The sequence below is a fragment of the Gavia stellata genome, chromosome 30 (assembly GCF_030936135.1).
Source record: "Gavia stellata isolate bGavSte3 chromosome 30, bGavSte3.hap2, whole genome shotgun sequence".
NCBI classification, from domain to species: domain Eukaryota; kingdom Metazoa; phylum Chordata; class Aves; order Gaviiformes; family Gaviidae; genus Gavia; species Gavia stellata.
In genome coordinates, this window is record NC_082623.1 from 327,112 (window position 1) to 353,275 (window position 26,164).

General features: G+C 57.4%; 1 protein-coding gene across 1 annotated transcript; it reads right to left on the reverse strand.

The window, feature by feature from the left end:
• Positions 1-282: 282 nt before the first annotated feature.
• Positions 283-20,680, reverse strand: ARL8A (ADP ribosylation factor like GTPase 8A). The gene is made up of 7 exons (XM_059831162.1): positions 20,557-20,680; positions 7,162-7,242; positions 6,259-6,332; positions 4,206-4,299; positions 2,938-3,005; positions 1,850-1,920; positions 283-1,697 (listed from the first exon to the last, which is right to left on the reverse strand). Exons 1-7 carry the CDS (start codon positions 20,677-20,679, stop codon positions 1,648-1,650), a joined length of 561 nt encoding a protein of 186 aa, XP_059687145.1. The 5' UTR covers position 20,680; the 3' UTR covers positions 283-1,647.
• Positions 20,681-26,164: the final 5,484 nt, after the last annotated feature.

Below are 26,164 nucleotides of genomic sequence, written 5' to 3' on the forward strand. Positions count from 1 at the left end.
TGACAACACTTTACAATTCATTAAATTAAAAAAAAAAAAAAAAGAAAACCTCTCTTTGTGCAATTCTGCAAAAACAAGAACAGAAGAGAAACCCCTGGCCTCACTGCCCTGGAGCTGAGCAGAGGAAGGGGCAGTGACAGGGGCCCTGCAGCCCCCAGCCCCACTGCCACCCTCTCCCCCAGCCCTGAGCCGGGGACAGGCAGCTGCTTCCCCGCTGTGCCACTGACCTGACCCCACCACACACCCACCCTCCCAATGCCAGCGCATCCCCCCCAGCCCAGCTAAGTCCACCCCAGACTGGCCCCAAACAACCTGGCCAGGCCCCAAGGCTGCGCCTGCAGAGACCCGGCAACTCATCACATGGCACGGATGGGCAAAGCCTTCCTGATCCCCCAGAAATTTCTTGTCCTCTCCCCACCTGCAGACAAGGACCCAACAATGCCTTCCCCAACTGCCCCCATGTCCCCACCGCCAGGGCAGCGGAATGAGGGCCAGTGTGGGCAGCAGGGCGCGGAGAGCAGGGCACCTCCTGGAGCACCCCGCCAGGTCTGGTGGGGAGTGCTGGAGACACACAGTGGCTCTCATGGCCCCGCACGTGTCTCCATGTGTCCCCCCCTCCCTGGCATCCCCGCGTGATGTCCTCGGCCGGGGCAGAGCCAGCAGTCCCCAGCCGGGCGCAGGCGATGCCTGTTGGCACATGGGGAGCCAGCACGGCTGCCCCGAGAGGCTACACAGGGCCAAGCCACCTCCGGGGGGCAGCGGGGGCAGGGAGGGGGAAAGTGCTGGCCCCCCTCTCCCCGCGGGCACTGCTGGCGTTGCTGGGCCCCCCCTGCAATGGCACCAGGCCCTTGGATCGCCACCCCAGCACAGCAGAGCAGCAGGACTGGGCAGCAGGGCAGGATTCAGCCCAGGCATGGGATCTGGGGGGTATATGGGACAGGCAGACAAGCAGCCCAGGGCAGCGAGGAGGTGTTGGGGCAGCTGGAGGCAATGGAGGGGGAGGCTGATAGCAGCGGGTCACGAGTAATAGCTGTATCCCCGGAGGGGCGAGGAGCCCGGGGAGGCGACATCGCCTCCCTCCCAAACCCTGCCCGTGGGGCCAAAGCCCAGGGAAGGGCAAGGCAGGTTTGTTCCCAACACCCCTGGGATGCTCCCTGCCTGGGGGTACAGGCAGGACAACCGGGGAAGGGAAAAGGGAGTCCCAGGGGACCTGCCCGCAGCCTGGCACAGACCCATCCTCAAGGGGCTGCCTTCTGCCACTACCCTCATCTTCCTCCCAGCGCTGACCCTCAGCCAGCCTCGGGGAGCCCACAGCCTTCCTACCGCTCACAGGGCCCAGTTTAGTAACAGCGCTATCCCTTAAATTAAAAAATTAAAATATATATACATATATATATACTGTATACACAGACAACAACAGAACAGTGCCAAAATGGGAGGAAGAGACAGAGAGAGGAGAGGAGAGGAGGGCAGAGTCGGACATTTTCTTTACAATAAAAACAAGGGCTCCACCTCAATGCAAGCGGAGCCTGGGGTCCCCTAAAAATACCCATCTAGAGAGAGAGCTGGAGGGACAGAGCAGGAGAGAGAAGGGGCATGGGCTTGTACAATGGCATCTTCCCGATCTGAGCCGCAGTCCGCGGGATCTCAGCTTCTCCTAGACTTCGAGTGCTGGATAAGCCACTGTAGGGTGATGTCTGTGGAGGCAAGGGGACACTTACAGCCTCTCCCTCCGGCCATCACCCCCTCCTGTACTTGGGGAAACAGCCTGGGCACGCTGCTGCTGTGGGCATGGGCTGCCCTCCCACTGCCGCTCCCCGAGCCCCGCACTGCAGCCGCCTGTACTCACCGATGTTGTCCTTTTCTTTGCAGGAGATGGAGTAGCAACAAATCTCTCGGTCCTGGATGGCGGAGAGGTTCCTGCGGGAGAGGAGCGAGCTCTGGCTGCAGACCCCTGGGGCTGCGCATCGTCGGTGCTGGGAGATGCCTCTGGGCAGCCTTTTGAAGGGTCCCTTTGGACCCCAGCTCCAAGATGGGGGACACTTTGCAGGGATGTCTCCCCAGGCTCCCAGGAACCTGCAGGCGGGTTGGGCGAGGACACCAGCGCACCGTGCCCATGACTGATAGCCAGGAGCAGTCTGCTGGGGCTACGTGACGGGGCAGAGGGCACCCGACCTCAAGGAAAGCCTGGCCACGAAATCACACAGCTTCCCTCCCTAAACCTCAGTTTCACAGCCGTGTGGCAAGACGAGGCAGGGAGGGTTTGGGAGCAGCACAGGGCTGGCAGCAATGGAGCTGCGTAGGTGCCTGTGGGACAGGGGAGATCTCCGAGGGGTGGCTGCGGGGGGGAGCAGAGAGGCTGTGAGTCAGCGCAGCATCCCAGTCCCCCAGCTGCAATGGAAGGGTGGAGGTGGGCAGGAGGCAGCATCGGCTGCGAGGAGGCCGTGCACCGGCACGGCAATGGGTGGTAAAATAAGGGAGAGGTATGTGGATGGTGTCACACACTGGAGCAGGATCCGACCTCCAAGCACGGAGGGCTGCCTGCTGCCTGGGGCACAGCGCCCACACCAGGCAGCGGGGCAGAGCCATGAGAGCGTGATGGGAGCAGCACCCACGCAGGAACCAGCTCCACTGCCGAGTGCTGGGCCGGGCTGTGCCGGGCCCCAACGCCACCATGTGGCACGCGGGACCAGCCCTGGCACTGGCGGTGGCAGCTCCCAGCTCCTCCCTGTCCAAGGGCAGAGACGTCACCTCTGCTGGCAGCTGCCTTGGGATGTCCCCAGCCACCCGTCTCTGCCAGCCCACCCCAGGCACCGCGATGCCACCCCATCTGGGGGCACGGCGGGGTGACTGTGCTGGTGGGGACACAGTAGGAACAGGGTGGGTCACACTGTGTCACAGCCCCGCCGCGGCCACCCGGGCCACCGGCATACTTACATCTTCTCAATGAGCTCCTTCTCATCCAAGGCACCGGGCAGGTCTCGCTTGTTCCCCAGGACTAGGACCTGCAGGGGGGGAGAGGGAATAACTGAAGCTCCTGGCCACCAGACCAGGCTGGAACCTGCTTCTGCCACCCAGAAGTGGACTCGGCTTGAGATGCAAGACAGCCCTGGCCACTTCACCAGGGTGAGCCCAGACAAAGAAAACCCCTTCAGTGGGCAATCAGAAGGCAGAGCACTTCAATTAACAGCCTTAATTAGCCTGCAGACAGCATCTCCTGTGTACTCTCCAGTCCAAGTGAGAAGCTGGCCCCACAGCACACCCTCCCTGAAGGGCACCAGCATCCCTCATGCCATCTAGGACATTCTCCCAGGAGCCTCTTGCTGTCTTTGAGCAAAAAATCTAGTGAAATGGCGAAAACCGACATTATCAGGAAGGAGCGAGACGTAGATGCCATGCAGAACCTGCTCTCCACAAGCAGCCAGCCCAAAAAAAGCAACAGCTGTTTGCACCATCCACTGATCTCGCCTTACTTCAAGGCTTTTCACATCCACAAAGGCATCCTCAGACTATGCAGGGAAAATAGTCACCCGGCAGGACTCGTTCATCCCTCTGGAGCATGCCATGTGACTGTCATCTGACAAGGACAGCACTGAGGCTGCGGCCGCCTTCCCGGGGTGAGCCGGGGCCTCTGCAGCAGCATGGTAACGCAGCATCCCCCGATTTAAATTTGGAGACTTGTTCTCAAAAAAGAGCACTCAGAAGGGCTGCAAATGCAGTGTGTTATGTCGGGAGCTTAATTTAGCTGGCAATGAATGTTTGGGATCTGTGGCAACATCCTCAATTAGCTCCTTTCCAAGGGTGCCGATTTTGGATGCTCCGTAAGCATCCCGCCCCAGCCCGCGCAGCGTGCTCTGCGCCGCCGCCACAGCCCACCTGCAAATGTCACAGCCCAGCGGCTGCTCTCCTAGGAGACAAGACACCGTAAATATGGTGCAGATTCATGCAAGAAGACAGATCTCACATATCAAGGGTGTTTTTTAGTCTCTTCTACAGCTCCCTCCCCTGCTGGTTGGCCGATCCCTGGGCTAGAAAGCTCACCCCTAGCCCCCACAGGAGTGCAGCGGGGAAGGGAACCCCCCAAGGAAGGGGATCCGCCCCCTGAATCTGCTCTGCAAGATGCAAGCCCCTTGCTGCAAACCCTGGCAGCCACCGGCCTGGGGACCACGAGCAGCTGGGGGGAACCTATCCAGGCAGCAGCTCACCGGGATGCCCTGGAGCTGCGGCTTGTCGAGCAGGTTGTGCAGTTCATTCTTGGAGGCCTCTATCTTCTCCTGGTCGGCGGCATCCACCATGTACCTGCAAGGGAAGGGACACCCCTGAGTGCAGGCACCGAGGTTCCCGTGCCCCAGTGCTTTGCCGAGGTTTGCACTACCACCAAACCTTGCTCGCACAGCAGCCGCATCACCCCCACCGGCTCCCAGGCCAGTGCATGGAGGTGAAGGATAACGGGATCCTTCCCCCAGGACCCTCTTCCCAAGGAAGGCTGTGGGGCTGAGAGCCTCTCATGTCTCCCAGGGGAGTGGGGGACCTCCCTGTCCCCACAGGGGCCCAACCCGTTGACAGCAGGGACATGGCGGCGAGGAGAGCCCAAGTACTGCCCGGGCAGAAGAAGATGCAAAACACACATTGTCCCCAGGTGTCCCATCAAGGCTCATCTGCATGTGGCAGCTCCTTATGGAGACAGCCAGAATAGAGGACAAGAAGTGGAGAAGACAAGAGGAGCTGATGATGAAGAAGAGAAGATGTTGACTCGAGATCCTGGCAGGGGGAAGGACCTGCTCTTCTTCTCTACGGGAGCAACCTTGGGCAGGGAGCGCAGAGCAGGGGGCATGTGAAGCCAGCAGTCAGCAATGCTTGCTCTGAGCAGATGGGGGAGATTTAGGGAAGGATTTAGCTCTTACGGGCAGGCACCCGTCCTGCAAAGGACGTTAAGTGAAGCCAGAACTGGGGAGAGGAACTTGTCAAAGCAGCCTTTATTTTAAAGATCAAGAAGCTGGGAGAGAAGTGAGAAACACCATCAGGCTTCATCAGGCCTTGTGGGGTTTATTAAAAATAGGAAAAGAGCCTTTAGCTACTGAGGTGCTGAACACAGGAAAATGTATATGACAGTACTTGGAGGGAGAAGGAAAAACACCACCCAGGCACTGCCACGAGCCGTCGGCACACCAGACAGGGTGGGAGGGCTGAAGGCAAGAGAAAAGGGACACGATGCAGCTCGAGGCAAGGAAGGCAGATTGGAGTGTGACCTGGATGGTCACAGGTCCTTTTGTTTCCTCTCACCCAGATGGGCCACTTCAGAAAAATTATGACATTATGAAGGAGGCAGTAAAAGGAGTGAAAAAACGGGACTTTGACATTTCCAGCAAAGCTCACTACAATAAAAAGTGTCAAGGACGTGTCCCAGCATGGTGACAATCAGCAAGGGCAGGACCAGACACTGTTGTCCCAACAAGCAGGACAAGCAATCCCTCACTCCTCCTCACCTGCCAGACCTACAGTTGGGAACGGCAGTACAGAAACCCAGCCCTCCAAAATCTCAGCGCATTATCAATTGGTGAAGATCACATAAATCTGATTTTCTAATTGCGTTTAAGCAACACCAATGCGGTCTTCTAGGGTAAACTCTAGTGCTTAGGAGCAAGCAGTCTGCTTCCCATTCCCATCTTGCCAGGCTCATCCCCAGCCTGGACTCCCTGGGACTGCACTTACTGCAACGTTTGCAAGGAGGGGACATGTGGGTACACTCAGACACTTGCTGACAGTCAGCAGCAGGCGTTGCAAGGAGACTCCTTCCCTCAGCACAAGATTCATCTGGCAGCACATAAACACCACGACCTGGAAACATGCTGCTGGTGGCCACCCTTGAAACCAGCCTCTTGGAAAGGGCTGAGCCACACCAATGACCTTTGCTCAGCCCCTGCGATGAACAGGCAGTGCAGGGGAAGCACAGGAGACAGGAAGGGCAAGATCCAGGGAACACAGCTGGGCCAAGTGATGCTGGAAGGAAAGGGTCTGCCACAGCTGGCGGGGACCTGACTGCTCTGTGCTCAAAGCCCGTGGGTGCACCAGTCCTAGGCGGAAGCATCCCTGTTCCCAACATGGGTGTCTGGCTCCAGCAGTGAAGGCACTGCAGCTCCCCCAGCTCAGCTCTGCCCAGCACCCTTGGGTGGGGTGATGGGACTGTGCCCCCACCCACTAGCAAGGCTCAGCATTGGCGCGTGGGTGACGGGGCTCTCGGCTCCCAGGGATACTCACACAATAGCACTCACTCCGCGGCAGTACCGCTCCCACATGCTGCGAAACCGTGGCTGGCCACCAATGTCCCAGAGCTGCAACAGGGAGAAGGTGGTGTTACCCCACCATCCTGCCCGTTATCCCACTGTCCTGCCCGTTACCCCACCATCTTGCTCGTGACCCTTCCCCACACAGCTGCCCAGCCAGAGCAGCCAGCATGCACCAAACCCACCTCCATCCCCTCCTCTTTGTCTCAAACCTAACGAGGCGGCTCCCAACTCGATAAAGAGACATCTCAGGAAGGGCAGCTGGAGGGAGTTGAACACCGACTGCCATGTGCCTCTGCTGGCATGGAGGGGCCCCCTGGCCCAAGCTGGGGCGCTCCTCCCCATGCCCACCATCTCTCCTGGCCTTTCAGTGATGCATCTGCCATTTCAAAACACTCAGCATGCTCTTGGAAACGTTTCTGCAGCAGGCAGAGATCCCCAATCAGCTTTTCAAGCCCGTCGCACCGTTATTTCCCAGTCCAGCTTGGGACCCTTGAACGATCCAGAAGGGGTAAAAACCTCCTCTCCCTTTGCTCTCAGGGCAGAGACCACCACCGCAAGCCACGACGTGTTTTGCCCGGCACTCCCACCCTCAGCAAGGTGACCACATCCACGAGTCCCCACCAGCAAGCCAGAGGTACAAGAAAACCTCCCACTCTGCAGCCCGGACTGGCTCTTACTGCAGAGGTCTGGATCTCCTACATCCCTTCCCACCATCTCCTCTGGTGGGTACCTGCAGAAACCCAACAGGGCAGATCTTCCCAACTGCAGCTGGGGCTGCTGGCATCCTTCAACCTCCAGCAGAAGACCCACCAGTCTCCCTTTGCCCCACCTTTCACCCCAAGAGCCCTCGCCGGCGATAACATCTGTACCTTACCTTTATGGTAACGTTCCCCTTGGTGATCTTCCTCATGTTAAAGCCCACTGTCGGGATCATGTCTTCGTTGAACTGTCCTGACTGCAAGGAACAAGGTCAAACAGCATTAGGAGGCACAGAAACCCCGCCAGCCTGCCCTGACCCCAAACGCCCTGCCAGCCCTGCGGCGGGCACAACACAACCCTCCTCCTGGTCCACTCCAGGAGCAAAATTAGAGCCAAGGAGACAAAATGCCTCCAGGAGGGAAATGCTGCTGCTGCTGCTGCTGCCGCCGCATGGGGCACAGGGCACTCTGGGTGCCCCGGTGAAGCCCCCAGCCCCGCAGGGAGCTGCCACCTCCCACCCTAGACATGCTGCTGTCTCGGTGGGGTGGCGGAGGCTCGCCCAACCCAGCCCTTTCCAGGCGGGATTCCCAAGACCTTTGCAGGAGGAGGCCGAGACCTTCACCCACTATAGTGACCTCAAGTCAGCTGTGCCAGGCCCAAAGCTTTCCCACAAAACCCGCTGGCAGCCCCGCAAGGACCCGGGGCACAGGCAGCCGGCCGGGCTTCCTGCCAAGGGGAGCCACCTCCTGCATCAGCTCCTTTTCGGACGTGAGTCTTGGGGGCTCTGGCACATTTCCTGCTTTGGCTCATTTACGGCCAAGCCCAAACCAGACTGACTTCTGCTTTCCTCCAGGTCTGCTGCCCTGCCTGCCTGCAGCTTGCCTGCACAGGTCCTCCAGCCCCTGCACCCTGCCCATGCATAAGAACCGGGTGCTCGTGCTGGGTGACATGGGGGGATGCAAAGGGTCCCCTCTCCCCCTCCCCAGGAGCTGCCGACAAGTCTTCTCCAGCAGCGCAGCTCCGAGCCGTGTCAGGCAGGAGAAGCAAGAAATCGCCACGCATCTGCAGCATCCCAGTGCCGCTGTGAAACTAGGTTAGTCTTGGTGTGGTAAGCAGGACCTGTCCCATCTGTGGGGAGATGCCGGCTCACCAGCCCACGTGCCCTGCATCACACCAGACGGCGCTGGTCTGTTAGAGCCCACCCCGCTTTCCAGTTTGTTACTCAAATCCCAACGCTGCAAGATGGTCCTGGGCTGAGCAGCACAGAGGGATGCTCCGGGTGGCCCCAGGGCATCCCTGGGGCAGGAGCTGCCACAGCCCTTCAGCCTCTGCCTCTTGAAGCTCTTGCAGCCTCCCGCCTGGCAGGCAGCCTCACTGGGACTCAAAACAGGTTTATCTTCTTTGCTTTTTAAATGCATCCTTGTGGAAGGCCCTGCTGCGGGATGCTGGGGAAGCCGACGGGGAAGAGGGTTTGATAACCAGGATAACATGGTGCTGGGGCTTTTGGCCATCAGTGCCAGAAACCTGCAGGAACCACCAACTGCAGCTGAACACATCCCAGCAGCTCTTTAGTGGCTTCAAATCTCAGTTTCTCTAGGACTTTCATGGGTTTTCTTTCAGTTAACACAAACCTCAAAAAGGGAAGGCAGTTTATGCCATTTTCTGATAAGCAGAATTTTGTGCCTGGGTGAGCCAATGGCTCTTCCAGACCCACCAAGTCAGCAAGTCCCCAGGGTTTTCCTGACCTCTTCCAATGGTTCTGCAATACGTGCCACTTCCCTTTTTCATTTCCCTTTTGCGTTCATCTGCAAAACCCGGCAGCCAAGGGGTCTCCGATCCATGGTGCACCCAGAAACCACACTGGGGACTGATGGGGAAGGGCACAGGGGGATAGGAGGGGAAGCAGGCAGGAATCCCTCTACCACTGGCCAACACAGGGGATGTCTCCTGCAGTCTGAGGTTCAACACATAATTTGGCTTCAAGAACCAGGTTTTAAGGAATTATCAGCCTTTGATCGGAAGATGTGGAGAGCAATTGCTGAAGAGCTCTTGGAAGCTGCAGGCACCTCAGGGATCCTGGACCACATCACAGTAACTGCTGGCTGTGTGAAAGCCACCTGAGACATGGTTCAAGTGTGATGGTAGCTCTTCTTCCAGGAAGGGATGGGCTGCAGGAGCCAAGAGTCACCTCCACTTTCCCCCACGAGAGATAGGAGCGAGCACGTCTCCGTGAGCGAAGGCCTTGCTCCCTGCCCCAAATCCTTCCCCCACCAAATCCTTCCCCCACCGTGGTGCCTGCCTCCAGGTTGCCCATGGCCAAGGAGCCGACACAATACCACTCGTGCTGTCCAAAAAAGGCTGGGCTGGGAACGCAACACGTGGTCCAGGAAGGCTTGCACATGGTCCCTGCTGTCCTGGCATCTGCAGTGGCGTCTTCAATGCGCTGCAACGTGCTGAGCTCCTTCTGCATCGACTGCTCTCCAAAAGCAACTCTGAACAGTGGAAACATGATGTTCCCCCTTCTCTCTCCAACTGTCCTAGATGTTGACGCCTCCGGCACATCTTCAGCTACCTTCAAGGGTCCAGCCATCCACAGCTCCACTGTCAGGGAGAGTGGAGACCAGCGCAGCTGCAGGTGGGCAAAAGCTTCACTGGACACATCTTTCCCCAAAATTTTGTTTACACAATGGACACAGCATCTGTGCTGACCCCAGAGATCATGCCCAGCCTCACCGATTGCTTGGGAATGGGATGGGAAGCAATGCTGGGAGGGATTTCTCTGGGAGACACAAAAATCCTTGCAGGCAAGAGAGATTTTGTGGCTATGACAGGTGGATCAGGTCTTTGCATGCTCTAGTTCATTGCTGGTTTTGCCAGGGTCCCCTCAGCACCGTGGCCAAACCACCCTGCCTCCATGCCCCGGCTGGAAGACAAACACCCTTTCTGCCCAGCCCCACCACTTTCCAGTTGGGTTACTTGGAGAGGCAGCCAGGATCCAGCTTTTGCCAGGGTCAGTGGTGCCCCCAGCTCACTCCGAGCCCCATCCTCTGCCACATGCACGTGACACCACGTCACCTGCCACTTCAGCCATCGTCCCCTGCTCAGCCAGCACCCGGGACCTCGGCTCGCTGGCACACGCAAAGAAACAACCTCAGCCTCCACGCCGCACCCACCAGCTCTGGTGAGCAGCATGCATAGCCAAGGTGGCCAGGCCCTGCTCCTCGCCATGGCCAGGTGGCTGTCACCCTGCCCTAGCACAGGATGACACCGCTTTGATGCGACCTGCTCTCAATAAATGACTGCTGGCTGTTTTGCAGCCCCATTTCCCCAGGTGCTCACAAACAAGCCATTCCCCGGGGACTGGAGATGGCAGCACCAAAAGCCTGGCCCCTGGTCATCTAAAGACCTATCTCCACCAGAATATGGTCCTCCATGGGGCAGAGGCAGATGCCCAAAGCACGCTTGGTTGGATGGCTCCCACAAGCACCTGGACCACCCCTAAAAACCACCCAGCCTTGCACTCCTACAGGCATTTCCCGCTGCGTGGCACAGCACCGAGTCCCTGCCAAACCTTGTCCAAGCTCCAACATGGAAAGAAACGCAGGGGTTTTAATTTCTCTCCTGTAACCTCCCCGTCCAGCCTCCCTCTTGTGCATAGCACAGGGCAGGAGCACCTGGCAGTCGGGAGCTTCACTTGCAAAGCCACAGCTCTTCCAGGAGCTCTTCTCCAAAACAGTTAAAAAAGACCAGCCCTGCTGCACGGGCTCGCTCTGGCCCCCCAGCATGTCTCACATCACCAAGCCGAGCCATGACAGCACCACAGACAGACGCTTGACTCCGGATGGGAGTCCGGATGATTCGGATGGGAAAAAGCCAAATTCAAGCCAAGTCTTCACAACATTTCCCTTTGACAATGGGTGTTACAGATCTTTGGGGCTCTCAGGGCACCTACAGCATGGAGCCCCGTGTCCCCCTGCAGAAGGCACTGGAGAGGACAGGGCTGTCCCCTAGCACAGCACAGCCCTCCCAGGGAACCCAGAGACCTGGGAAGGGGGGCTGCCACCCGGAGCCAGGCGGGATGGAGTTACCCCACGGCTGGCAGCAAGGAGGAAGAGCCACATGACTTTTGCCCCAAATCCCGAGCATGCTTTGGTTTCAAAACCTTCATGCAGAGGGATCGCGCTGAAGGGACCTGTGTCGGCCAGACCTCACCGCTGCAGGCAGGCCAACAGCCCGAGCTGGGCAAGCACGGTGCTGCAGGACAGGGATGGGCGCCCCAGTCCCCCTCCACCCCAAAGTAGAAGGTCTCACCACCAACACCTGCGATTAGCATATACGGTCTGGTTCTGCAGCATGCCTCAGCTTGGAAATTCAACATTGCAGGCTTTCAGCATGGTGGAAAACCCACGGGCCCCTCCTGGCCATGCTCCCAGTGATGCTACTGCAGCTGAAACAGGCTGTGCTGCCCTCCCTGACCCCACAGGCCCTAACTCCAGGGCACTCTGTATCTCGAGAGCAAAAATGGGATTCACGGACAAGCCTGCGAACAGCAGCCAGGCCATATGCCGGCTGATCCTGGAGCCCAGGTGACACCGGTGTGACTGACACTGCCAGTAAGCCCACAGGCAGGAACGATGCTCTCCAGGAGATTCATCCCACTCCCTGCAATGCAGCTAATGGCTTTTTTTTTTTTTTTAGAACATGGTATCACTGAAGCTCAGTTTCTTTCATAAAAACAAGGTTTCTCAAGATGAAAGGGAAAATCCTTGGGCTGCTTTTGCTTCTTCAGCACTGCACCACAGCCTGAAATACCCTGGACGACAGCGCTGAGGCTGCGCTGACCCAACACCCTTTAAGGCAGAGATGCACAGACACATATGAGATGCTCCCAGTAGCTCCCCAGGGACATGCAGCAAAGCTCTCAACTCCGAGGTGAAGAAGGCAACTCTGTACAAGACCTGCAGCAATGTTTCCTTCCACCTCTCTCCAGACAGACCCCGCAACTGCCTACAAATTTATTAGCGGTTGCTCTCATTCAGGATGTGTCCATAATGAGGCAGCATCTGGATGGAGGGACAGAGGTGGTGGCCACTCAAAGCCCTGGTGGCTCTAGAGTGACCACTTGGTGCTGGCCCAGGCTTTGGGGTGCTGGACGTGTGCAGCTCCCACCAGCATCAGCACTACTTGATGGCAGCACAGAGTCTATTACAGAAACTCTAGAGAAAAGCAAAAGCCTCTGGATCCAAGCAAGGCACCGAGAAGGTCCCCTCCTGCGAGCTCGGGGAACGATGTGAGACAGGACCGAAGCGGAGCTACTCTGCACCACACATCCCAAGCCAACCCTGCAATGCGGGGGCAGCAGGCAACACCTTCAGAGGACTCCAGATCCTCTGGGACAAGGTGAAGGTCAGAGCTTAGCAGCTCTGCCCTTAGCATCGCCCTCTTGAAGGAAAAAGAAGAGGCCTCTCTGCTATTCAGTGCACACCTCCGAACTTGATGGACCCACACAAGCTGGCTACATGGTACCTGCACCCTTGGTTCTGGCTACCCAGCCCAATGGATGGCCCCAGCAATGGAACCTTGAAGACAGTGTTTAATTCATCCCCAGCCCATAATGTCTCCATGCCCCTGCTCTGTCACTGCTAGCATCCATCTGCCTCCTCCCCATAGTCCAACCCAGCTCATACAAACTCAGCGCTGGAGCAGCTTGGCCCAACACGTTTCTGAGGTTGCTCGGTCTCCCTTGGTCTTCTACGGAACTACAATGCTGAGGGTGTCCCCTCTTCAATCATTGTTCTGGCTTCTCGGAGACCTCCAGCCATTGCCCTGCTCTCGGCTGGATCTTCTCCCTTCCCATCCCTTCCTCCTCCAAGCATAGCGTCCCAAACCAGCCGTGACACCCCAGCCAAGGCAGAGGCAGCCAGCAGCAGGGCTGGGGGTGCTTGCACCTTGCAGGACACTTGTGGTCCCTCAGGGCACAGCACTACGGGTAGCTGTGCCACAGGTTTGCAGCCCGGCCAGGACACAGGTGGCACCACGTGAAGACAAAGCCTTGTGCCCTCCTTCCTGAGCTGGGTTTAATCAAGGGGAAGCTACAGGGAATATTCTAGATGAGCCTGGCGGAGGTAATTATTAAGTTCCATGATAAAAAACACATCCAAACACACACAAAGGAGCACAGAGAGGCAAGAACAGGTGGACAAAGCCAAAAAACCCTGGTCCAGCTACTCCCAGGGCAGGAGAGCCAGAGCAGGTTCCTCTACCCATGGACACAACAGCACGTGGGGAACCCAAAGCACGGCAGGGGAGAAGCACCTTGGCATTGCACAAGACTTCTTCTGGGATGTCTATGGGAACAAACATGGGAAAACAGAGGGATAAGGGGTTAAAAAGGGTCAACAGGTTGCTGGTCAGTATGTTTGTCTGGCCGTGCCTCACGCTCAACCAGCACAGTCTGTCCTGTCTTCTTACCAAATTGCATTTCTAATTATTTCCCTGGGTAAGGGTCTCTATCTTCTGTGTGCATGTGTGTTTGGGGGTCTGAACACCAGCAACCAGTCTCCAAAGCAGGGGTCAGAGGCCACTTCTCCCTGGTGCAGCAACGGAGCGAGTGTGGATGAGCATGCAGCCACCGCTGAGCAGGTGGAATGGCCATTGAGCCAGAGGGTACGTGTCCCCAAGGGCGAGACTACGGTAGAAAGTGTCTGCTGGAGGGACCAGGAGGTCCAGGACAACTGCCAGAGCAACAGGGGGGTCTGAGGGTCAACTGAGAGATCTGTGTGTGTGTTATGGCTGGGAAATGCCTTGGTGGACAGAGCTGGTGGCCATGAGTAAAACTGAATTTAAATGAAACCCTTACTTTCTCCAAGGCTGTGAAGATGAAACCAAAGTAAGTATTTAAGCAGTGCCCATAGAAACCAACTCTTCCACCTGCTGAAGCTGCTACTCCTGAGAAGTAGAGTTAACTAGGAGAGAAAATCTGCATAATGGCAATAATTAAAAAGCAGGCATAACAACGCCCAGAGCCAGACCAATGTTGATACATTCTCCACTTTTAGAGGAAATGAGGACTGCATTTGTTTTTTCCATTAAAAAAAAAAAAAAAAAAAACAGAACAAGAAAAATGGAGAACCAAGCAGTGGGTGCAGGGTGTGGAAACAGGAGAAAGCTGGGGACAAAGACAAACCTCTCATGAGGTTTGTCTGGTGGACTTTTGCTACCCGGCCAGAGAAAATACAGGAGGTTGCTCCTTGACCATGCATGGCCACAGCTCCAAGCCTACATGGCCATCAGCTTCCAATGCATGTGTTGTTCCCATCTCTAAGGCAGCGAGCACCCACCACCAGATCCATCAGGCACAGGCATTAAGTTTTGAGCTCATACCTGGCCTGACTCTGCCCATTCCCACCAGGCCCTCAGGCACTGGCTCCTCCTTCAGAGCTCTGCAAAGTGCACAAGGACACAGAGTCCCACCACATCTTCTGAAGCAGCATCTGGCTTCACCACAGGGGTAAAGGCTGATGGCTGAAGAGTTAACGAAGTGGTGACACATCCATACGGGACCTCTCAGGCGAGGGGCACTACAGCAGAGACCAGCAGTTGCTATAAGGACCAGGCAGAGAAACAAAGCCCTTGCTGAGCTCACCACAGCCTGGTAGCCCTTATTTCTTCAAAGCTGGATCAATCTCCAAGGCTGCCTTGCTTTGAAAGACCAGAGATCTCCAACTCAGGCTGCTTGAGGCTCATGCTACCCAACCAACAATCCTACTGATGTTTACATTCTTCTGGGGCTGCTTTTTAACTTTGTGCTCTTTAATTAAAAAAAAATATATATTACAACACTCCTTAATTAGCAGGTCTTTGCTACATCCGGACCTCGGGTTATGCTGAGGGGCGATTCAAGGACTACGCTTGGCTTTTTCAGGATGCTCCAGTGCTCTCGCCTGGCAGACGGCACCCATGCCGCAGGACACACGTGGCCAGGCAGATGCTTCCACGCCCGGCTCAACCCCGAACCCTGGCACCTGCACATGCCTGTGCCCAGGAAGCCCAGCCAGGGGCACAGCAGTCCCAAAACCCATCACCTGGCTGCAGAGTGATGCTGGCACGCATCAGCCTCAGGATGGGACAGTTGCTCTTCTCAGCTGTGCCAGGTACAGCCCTGGCAAGGACACTCCAGTGAGCCATAAACACAGGTGTCCCCTGCACCAGGGACAAGTGGCTTCCGACCCCTGGTTTGGAGACCAGTTGCTGGTGCTCAGCCCCCAAACACACACATGCATGCAGAAGACAGAGCTTTACCCAGGGAAACAGTCAGACATGCAGTTTGTTAAGACAGGACAGACTGTGTTGTTTAAGCACCGGGCATGGCCAGACAAACATACTGATCACCAACCTGCTGACATGCAATGGACTGTTTTTATTCCCTTATCCCTCTATTCTCCCATGTTTGTTCCTGTAAAGATCCCAGAAGTCTTGTGCAATGCCAAGGTGCTTCTCCCCTGCTGTAATTTGTGTTCTCCACCACACGTCCAGGCCGGGGCAGGAACGGCTCAGAGACATGCCACGATGGTGGGGTGTTTTTTTTAAGGCAGCCTGAGCATGGCAGAGTTCCCCAGCAGGCTCAGTCCTTGGCATCCCCAGAGCCCTTCATGGTGCATCGCAGGTTCCGCAAACCCTCATCCTGGGCAGCAATGCAGCCATGGCTCTTCTGGCAAAAGGCAGAGTGCAGGCAAGACCCCGCTGCCCCTCAATACACAGGGACGATGCTTAGAGCAAGCCAAGTGGCTTTACCCACGTGGGCTGCATCTCTGGATTGAACGGCACTGCAGCAAGCAGGGGGCTGGTGCCAAGGATGCCGAGCTGGGTACGTCCACCCCTGGTACGTACATCCAGCCACCAGCCGGATCCTGGAGCATCCAAGGGGGGCAGCTTATGCCTCTGCAACACACTGCTCTTCAGGGCAAGCTGATGGGCTTGTTTGGGGTTTCTTGCCAAGCAGGAGGAAGACGGTGCCACTGCCTGCTTGGAGCCTGGTCAAGCCCTTCAGACCTGCTTACATTTCTGCTCTGGACAATGTGACTCACACTCATGCATGTCTGTATTGGGACGAGGACTGTTTAATACTTTCATCAACGACATAGACAGTGGGATCGAGTGCACCCTCAGCAAGGTTGCAGATGACACCAAGCTGAGTGGTGCGGTTGACACACCTGAGGGACAGGATGCCATTCAGAGGGACCTGGACAAGCTTGAGGAAGTGGGCCCATGGGAACCTCATGAGATTCAACAAGGCCAAGTGCAAGGTCCTGCACCTGGGTTGGGGCAACCCCCAGTATCAGTACAGGCTGGGGGATGAAGGGATTGAGAGCAGCCCTGTGGAGAAGGACTTGGGGGAACTGGTGGATGAAAAGCTGGACATGAGCCAACAATGTGTACTTGCAGCCCAGAAAGCCAAGCGTATCCTGGGCTGCATCAAAAGCAGCGTGGCCAGCATGTCGAGGGAGGTGATTAAGCTCCTCTGCTCTGCTCTGGCGGGACCCCACCTGCAGTATTGCGTCCAGCTCTGGGGTCCTCAGCAGAGGAAAGACATGGACCTGCTGGAACAGGTCCAGAGGAGGCCACAAAAATAATCAGAAGGCTGGAACAGCTCTCCTATGAGGCAAGGCTGAGAGAGTTGCAGTTGTCCAGCCTGGAGAATAGAAGGCTCCAACCTTACTGTGGCCTTTCAGTACTTAAAAGGGGCTTATGAGAAAGATGGGGACCGACTTTTTAGTGGGGCCTGTAGCGATAGGACGGGGGTAATGGTTTTAAACTAAAAGAGGGTAAATTCAAACTAGATATAGGAAGACTTTTTTTACAATGAGGGTGGTGAAACATTGGCCCAGGTTGCCCAGAGAGGTGGTAGGTGCCCCATCCCTGGAAACATTCAAGGTCAGGTTGGACTGGGCTCTGAGCAACGCAATCTGGCTGAAGATGTCCCTGTTCATAGGAGGGTGGTTGGACTAGATGACCTTTAAAGGTCCCTTCCAGCCCAAACCACTCTGTGATTCTATGATCCTGGAAAAAAAACACTGTCCATTTTTTCTGGGCTCATGCTGACAGAGCTTGCAGCAGCAAGGCAAGACCGTGCACCAGCCAGCTCCTTCTCTTCCAGAAACATGGAGAACCTCCCCACAAAAAACCTACAACCTTCTGCATTACGAAGCTCAGGTGCGATGGAAGCAACTGTCAAGAGCCCAGACTCTGCATCTGGAGGCAGAACGACCACCCAGCACAAGGACCCACATCCACCTCCCACCCCATCCTGGCCCTGCCAGACCCCACGCAGGGGGCACGTCCAGAGTTACTGGGAGACGCGGGTGCCAGGCAGACCAGTGAAAATGCATCAGAACAAGATCTCCTTGCTTCTTCCTCACCATCTCTACCAGCATCTCTCTTCTCTACCTCCCCAGCAATCCTTGGAGACCTTCCAGGACCTGGAGATGCCGCTTCCCCTCCCAGGCTCAGGCACCCAAGCGCACCATGCCGAGGTGGGTCAGCTGGCCAGCGGAGACGGACAGTGGCTCCCCAGGGACGGTGGCTCCCCAGGGACGGGTGGGAGCAGGCGCTAAGCTCTGTGGTCTGCTGAGCCGCTATCGGGATGCGCCTCCACCGGCAGCGCAGTCGGAGAGCTGGCCAGCTGCCACAGCTTCCATCATCCTACCTGATGCCACGTACAAGGCTGACGTGGTTTCCTCTTGCAGCATTGATTGGAATCACTTTCTGAGCGGGGCTCAAGCGCAGGATGCTGCCCCAGGGCCCCGCATCACGCAGATCCGACACCCCAGCACCCAGTCTCTGCAGGTATCTCCCTTGAAGGCTCTCTAGCACAGGTGGAAGATGCGCGATGTTGAATCAAAAGCAGCAAAACACTCTCTTTTTCTAAAGATGCCCTGCACTGATGGGTTTTGAGCCCCAGCACCCGCTGAGGAGCTCTCAATGCCCCGAAGTCTCACACTTGTCACCCCCAGACTGGGGAAAATGTAGCTAAAAGCCCACCAGCTTCAGGTTAAAACCAAGACCAGATGCATTTTACAGCCTTTCACTCCCCCTTGCACACAGGACTTCAAGCTTCAGCTCCCGACAGCCAGGGAAAGAAAAAATGAGCCCTGAAAAATAAAAACCCCAACCTGGTGACCCAGGAGTCATCATTCCCACCGTGGCTGCCTTCAGCAAAGCCTTCACCCGGCACAGACACAGCTCTGGGCTGCTGTAGGAAACCACCCAATGTTCCAGGCAACTGGATTCCATTTTCCAGCCAGGTGCAGCTAAAAATCCTGGAAGACAAGTCCTTATTTACAGAACATTTTCTCGAAGGTCAGTGCCTCTTTTTTGTATGCATCTGCCATAAAATCTTAACTTTCCAAAGAACTTCACAGACAGAGGCAAAACTGCAGCAGAGACCTAGCTCCTTGCTCAGCACCCTGAGCCTGACTGCCCTGCAAGGGTGTTAAACACCCCACCACAGATCTCCTGATGCACCAGCAGACCATGAAGCCAGCTTCAGCATGCGCACGCAGAGCTTCCCTCGAGAGCTGCTGTAATTCCTGGATGTCACTTTTCCCTACCCCAGCAATACTGGCTAAGTGGGAAGAGTCTTGGCGCACGGGTCTTGCGGGCAGGATCTTGCACATGGCAAAATTGCCAGGTATGAAGCGTCTACTGGCAGAAGCAGGAACCCCACCGAAGTCCACGCTGAGCCCCGTCTGCTGCAGACACGGCTGGGAGAGGAGGAGGCACGCAGGGAAAGGGGAGCCAGGCTGTCAAAAGAGCCACTTCAAGAGGATGAGGACCATCCCCAGCAGTTTCCAGCCCCATGCAGGCAAAACAGCCCAGCAGGTTTGAGATAAACCTCCATCACCCTTTAAAGCTTATCTGGTTATTTTAAAAGGCGCCAAATTATTTTTCCATTTTTAATGCAACCTGTATTGCTATTAAGAGGCTAGCAGTGCATGGCAGGTCCAGAGCAGGATTAGCCCACATCTGGCACCGCCGCGTCCCACCTCGACATGGAACTGCAAAAAAGGACCATTAAACATGCAAACAGCAGGGAGAAGTCACCCCAAAAAGGACTGGTGCTCACGGTCACCGTCCCAGAGCCACAAAGCTCCCTGTCCCCCAAGGCTGGCGTGGGTCTGCTGGGAGAACCAGCATGAGACCTGAGCACCAAGCGGTGACTGCCAGCAAAATGGCTTGAGAGCAGGAGCACCGTCATCTCTGGGTGAAAAGCATTTTAGGGTGTCCTCCCTCTGCCCCTGGGAAGTTCCGGAAGGATGTTTTCGTCCCTGCAGTGCCCAGCACGGAGGGAAACCCTCCCAAGGGAGCACAGCTGCAGCACAACGAAGCCTCCAAATTAGCTGCAAAATCCCTTTTGACAGCCCAGCAGCTTCAAGCGCCCTGAGCGAGCAGAAATAACTCGCTTTGCTTTGGAGCCGAGGCACTGAGCAACGCAACGCAACATGCATGGATGAGGTGGGCCATGGGGAAACCGGGACAGCCAGAGAATCTGCATCCACCTCCCTCCATGAACACCGCCGGGAGTGACAGCCCAAACCTGCCCCTTCGAGATCACCCGGCAGTGGCTCCCACCTCGCAGTGTTGCGTCTGGAGAGGGAGAGAATAACCCGAAAAGCAAGAGGGGAGGCTCCGTCAAGCATCCCCACGGGTGAAACCACACCCTGGGCTTCGGGATCCGGAGCCCCCAGCTCCTGCTCCACCGCCGGACGAGGCAGCGCAGCCAGGGAGAGGCCGGGGTCGAAGGCTCCCTGGGGCGGGTGTCGCTGCCCCATTCGGGTGCCAAGCTCGTGCCGCTGCAGCAGCACCCCGGCACCCACGGAACGCCGCTGCTGGTGGGTGCTGGCCGAGGAAGGGACGGAGGTGGCAAGGCAAACAACCTCCTACAGCAGCCGCCGAGCCCGGCAGGGCGGCCACGGGGCCCCGCCTGCGCGTCCCTCCGCGGCGGCCGGGCCCGGCGATGACAAAGCGCCTGCAGCGCCGGGGCCGGGGCAGGAGCTGCCCGCGGCTCCCAGGGCCGAGCCCCCGCGGCGGCAGCCGCCCAGGGGGACCGGCCGCTGCCCCGAGACCGGCGGCGCCGCAGCGGCGGAGCCCCGGCCGGGAAGGGCGGGCGGGTGCCGGACCCTGCCCAGGGCCTGCTCCGGCTGCGGCCCCCGAGCCGCCGCGCCCGGCACCGGGCGTGCGGGGAAGCAAACGCCGGGGTTGGCCTGGGCCCTCCCGGTGCTGCCGGGCCTGCGGCCTGCGCCCCCCACTCCCCAAATGCATTCCCGGGCTGGGGGGCAATGGGGGGGCGCAATTCTGGGGACCGTCCGGGGGGGGCAAGACGGGTGCAAGGGGAGGGTGCAAGACGTGGGAGCAAGGAGGGGGGTGCAACGGGGGAGTGCGAGGAGCAGGGCGCAGCCCAGGGGGCGGGTGCCGAGCCGAGCCCCCCCGCAGCGGCACCGCGGGGCCCCGGGGCCGCGCTCGGGCCCTGCCGGGGCGCTGCCCGGGGCGGGGGGGACCAGCCGGCGCTCACCGCGATCACGTTGACGAAGGTGGTCTTGCCCGAGTACTGCAGCCCCACCAGGGTCAGCTCCATCTCCTCCTTCCAGAATAGCGCCCGGAACCAGTCCAGCAGCTTGTTGAAGAGCGCCAGCATGGTGCCGGGCCGGGCCGGGCCGCGCCGCGCCGCGCCGAGCCGAGCCGAGCGGGGCCGCGCCGAGCCGAGCCGAGCCGAGCGGGGCCAGCCGCGGCGGGGCGGGGCCGAGCAGGGCCGAGCAGAGCCGAACCGAGCCGAGCGGGTCCGGGCCGAGCCGATCGAGGCCGAGCCGCCGCCGCCGCCGCCCCTGTATTGTCCGCGCGCCGCGCGCCCTCCTGCCGCACCGCTGCGCGCCGCCCCGCGCGCGCCGGGTGGGGCCCGCGCGCCGCAAGCCGCCGCCGCCACTGCCGCCCCCTGCCGGATGGGAGGACCCGCTTCACCAGGCACGGCACCTCCGGGTACGGCCCGGCCCGGCCCGGCCTGACACCCTGCACCCCGGACACCCAGCACCCCCTGCACCCCCAGCACCCTGCACCCCTGCACCCCGGTACCCCCACATCCTGCACCCTTGCACCTGACACCCCCAGCACCCAGCACTTTGCACCCCGGCACCCCTGCACCCAGCAACCCCAGCACCCTGCACCCCCGCACCCTTCACCCCGGCACCCCCAGCACACCCTGAACCCCCAGCGCCCCCCGCACCGCTGGCATACATGCATGCTGTGTCCCCAGCACCCACTGCACCCAGTGGTGCATGTCTGGGACAGAGCCTCTGCAGCAGCTGGCACCTGCCTGCTCCAACCGTGCCAGCTGGGCACACCCCCCATCCTGCCACCCTTACGTGTCTCCTCCCCTGGACCCCAGCTCCCCCATGCACCTGGGGGTCCCACGAGGCTCTCCTGCACCCGCAGCAGGGCTGGGCCAGCCCATGGGGCTGCTCCCGTGCCCTCCAGCCCCGCTGCAGCCCACAGTCCCCCTGTTACAGCCTGAGATACGGCCACGGCAGGAAAAAAAATGCCTGGCCAGGGGCCAAGGCAGCTTGGGTGGCACAGCAGGCGCCGCTTCTCTGCCACGGGTGCCCTTTCCTCAGGGCTGGTGAAAGCAGCCATGCAGAAGTGATGGACACTCCCGAAGGACAATGCGGCAGTGTGACACCGATGGAGGCGAGGGTGAGGTCCCAGCAGGGACCCCAGCTCTGGAGACTCAGCAGACACTAATGGGTGAGATGAGGGTGACCTGGAGGTCCAGCCCCACGGGAGGTGCACTGTGGTGCGAGGGGACCTCATGGGTACGAAAAGGACCTTGTGCACCTCCTGTTTTCTTTTCAGTCATGGGACAGTCACTGGTGTTGTGGATTTGGAGGCTGGGCTTTGACCTGGCACTTCACCCTTGGGCCTCAGTTTCCCCAGGTAATGGCTGCACGGGCTTTTGTATTTTGACCCAGTGCTTTGATTTCCCAAGACAAGACCTCTGCAGAGCAATGTCACAAGAGCTGATGACCAATTTTGCACATGCAGAATGAGACACAATCCAAAGGTACGACTTTCTCCAGGGATGTTCCTGTAAGACGTTCATACAACCTTCTGTGACACCAGCCTTTAGAGGTCAGGTTGGGCCCTGCAGCCTTGAAACCCCCTCATTTTTACCCAGTTAAGCTCTGCTCAGTTGCAAGGGGATGCTAAGCTGCTCCTGTGCTCTAGGTACTTGTGCTGGCCATGGTTTTGCTCTGCTTTGCCCTTCCACATCGATGCTGAGCACTCAGGGCAGTCCGCTGCCAGCTGTGCTGGCCAGCTGTGCAATGCCAACAAGGCTCCGTTACATCCAGGCTGGATTTGAGCCAGTCCTAAAGCGAGGGCTGATACACGAGGACATTTGCAATTCCCTTACATCCAGGTGAAGAGGCAGGACCTTTATTCCAGCAGTTGTTGGGGAGAGCCCACGTGCAGAGGAGGTTGCTCCCGCTCCCACGAGAGACGAGGATGCCGAATTCACTGTTGGGGCTGCGGGGCTGCCTGAGACAAACGAGTACGCACAGAACAGAGAGAAACTGAGCTGTGGATCTGGTTCACAGTGGGTATCTCGGAGCACATGACAATTAATGGTGGGAAAGAGTTTCCATCATGTGCTGTAAGTCACTGGGAAGCTGCCTTTGTTTCAAGAGACAGGAACCATTTTGTTTTCAGAGATGCTGCAGCCTGCTAAAGATCCCCATGCTCTCAAAGGGAGGCCTAAGGAAGCACGAATATCGTTGCTTTCTGTAATTACTCCAGTGTAGCTCCTCCTCATACCATTGAAAAATTCATCATCCCCCAATTCTTGTGTGTAATTTCTGCCTGAAGTGGTATGTTTGGTTTTTTTTTTTAACAGATTCTAGCCCAGGGAATGTCCCTAGACCAGTTCGTGGATTCCCAACCAAAACGCCTGTGGCACTCGAGTGGTTAGCAGAGATTGCCTCCTGATAGTGGGTGTGTTACTGCAGGCCCTGCCAGAGAAACTGTCCATCCACTGCTCAAACAAAGCACGCCGCTCATAGCAGAGATAGGAGCTGGATGAGTCCATCCCCACGCCAGGAGAGACATGAGCAAATGAGCAAAAAAAGACCCTTTTCATGTATTGGCCCCCCTCTGCCCCTCCCCATTTCCCTTATCCCTGGCAAGGGAAGGGGCTCATGCCAGCCCTGGCGGGTTTGGAGACATCTGGCTGTTTCCAGCTGGCTTGAACCAGGGGGTCCCAAGCTCTGCTCCCTGCAGAGGAGCTGTGGTGGCATGTACAGGGATGCACGAGCTGGCTCCGGTCCCCATGGCTGCACTTCTACAGCGCTGTCCCCTATTGTGTCACCCCGTGGTCTCCATGCCAGGAGCGTGGGACTGGGCAGAGTATCTTGTGCAAGAGCCAGCACCGCTCCCAGGACCTCTCCAGACAAGAGCGTATTTGAAATTCCCAGAAGGTTTTGATGTGGTTGCTCAACCAAGTTCCTTAAAGAAACTGAATTCTCAGGGCTGTGCTCCATGTTAACGTGGGGTAACGGATGGCTTATTCTCCGTGTTCCCCCATCTCATGGTTTAACCACTGGGTTACCGAAGACCAGCATGAACAGATGTCACACCCATGCCCCACAGTGTCCCCAGTGCTCCCAGCCACCAGGTCAGCCCATCCCTCTGGTGCTGAGTGGGGTGCTGCTGGGTGGACCTCATCCTCTGTGGGGTCCCACCTGCTCCCGGTGTTCTCACAGGGCCTCCGTGATCTCCTGGGACCTCAGCGCTTCCCTTGAAATGTCAAAGCATGCCTTGAAATTTCTCCTTTCTGGCTGATGGCTTGGTCATTGATTACTTGGAGTCCATGAGAATACTGTTGGAGACTCGTCTGTGGTTACATTGCTCACCTGAGTGGAGAGCTGTTACTGAATACCCAAAATGCTGGATTTTGGCACATCCTACCCCAGTGCCCTGCTCTTCCAAGAAGCTGGCTGAAGCAGTGTCCTGCTGCAGCCTGCAGTGGAGTGCTATGTTCGATGGGGACGCCATGCAATGCACGGGCACTTGCCATCAGCTGCAGTGAATTTGGAGCATCTTGGGTCACCTTGCCACCAGCAATGCCTGCGTGTGCCACTACAGTGATGTGCGCCACACGGTCACCATGGTTTTTTCTCTCATCCTAGGCAACCTCCAGCCTGGTGAGCATAGGACATGGATCACCAGCCTGGGAAACCCCAGGCGAAAATTACAGTCACGTGGAGAAAGGATGTTTCCTGAACCCTGTGCAGGACCTGGCCTGCTGGGGACATGGTTCACAGGAGTCTGCAGCCCAGGGACCCCAGCACCAGCTCTGTCCCCGGTCGCCTGGACTGCACCTCTAGCAAAGCACAGAAACTCTTTGAGAAGGAAAAAGGCAGCTGGGTCCATGCTGGGGTTTTAAGGGAGGGGAATGAGGAACAGGAGCAATCTCAGCCCTGCTGAAATGCCTGGCCAAGCTCAGGGGCATAATCTCAGCCTGGGGCACGGGGAGACATGAGACTTTGGAGTGATTCCTTTCCTTTGCCTGCTGGGCACCCCATGGTCTTTATGGACTGGGTGAAACAGTTTCCCAGGACATACATAGATATAAGCCTGACACAGCCAGACCAGATCAAACACCCAACTTCACCCCTCACATCGGGTGAGCCCTGGGATGGTGTTTTGCAATAGTGCAGGCAATAGCCCAGCATAGCTCCAAGGAGCGCCTGGGAAATAAATACAGGGAGGATGGAGAAATACTCAGATAGTACAGTGGTAATGGCCTGATAAGTGTCTTGAACAGATAGAGCTCGTAGAAATTGAGATTGAGAGACAGGAAAACTGCTTAACTGATCATAATCTGCATCAGACAGCTGAACTGGCAAAACTCCCAGCACCCAATGGGGAATCTGAGGGGGGGCGACAGCACCTCATGCCCGGCCGCGGGTCCCAGCGCTTCTCCTGCGTGCCTTGGGAGACCCTCAACACAGCTCTCGCTGCAAGCCTGCCCTAACAACTCTCCTCTTGATGATAAACTGAAAGCATGAGAAAAAATGGTGCATGTCCTGATGTCCAGGGAGCATGGGGCAAGACCGTGCCTTGGTGCAGTTTGCAGGCTCTTCAAGTTCCCCTGTCTGATGGCAATGTGGGGAGGAAAGACTCGGGAAGAAGAATGCTGTGGGCCAGCTGAATAAAGACTGTCTCAGATGAGCTCAAAGCTTCCATCAGTGGCTTCAGAAACACCATCAAAGGCAAGAGTGTGTCATAAAATTAACTGAGAAGGCAAAGTCCTGAGCCATGCTTTGACCTTCAGGGGGCCTGTGGAGGCTCTGCAGTCTCTCCAAGAGCCCAGGCACAAGGCAGGAACCCCACAGAGACCAAGGTCCCCCCAGTAGTGCCTGGCTGGGCAGGCTCAGTGGCACGAGGAAGGGTTAACCTGGCAGCCGGTACAAGGAGATTGCTCTGCCAGGGTGATCCGGATGCTGTAGGTGGAAGGAGGTTACTTCAGATGTGGGTTTTTTCCTGCTGCAGGGCCAGGGAGTGGGTTTGTTCCTGGTGCCATGGGAGGAGACTGTGCTAGCAGAGGATCTCTCACTGTCTGTCACTATTCCATGTCTCTGAGACTTTTCTGCAAAAGCATTTGCTCCTTGTAGTGATCAGATGCTTCAACATGGCTTTATTGTGCTATAGCAAGTGCCCCATAGCAAGTGCCCTGGCAAGTACTCCATCCGGATAGTGTGTAGACACATGAGAATGACTAACAAGCACTACCAGGCCTCAGCTATACATGGTGATTTCTGTAATCTTGGGTATTTTTGCACAGTGGGACATGCCTGGTCTGCCACTGGGTTTGCTACTTATGCCTAGCGAGATTAGGGACAAGAAGCTAACTTTGGCTCACTACTCGTCCTTGGACAAGGCTGATTCACTTGCTCACTTACTGCTTTTATAGAGAGTAAATGGACAGGGGCAAGAGAGGAGCAAGGAGAGAAGCAGTGAGGATGGGTTACTAGCGGTGGGGGGACACAGGCCTGAGGACCGCCCCCCCCCCCCCGACTGATGGACTGATGACAAGATAGGATGAAAGGATGAAAGGTTAAGGATGAAACTTC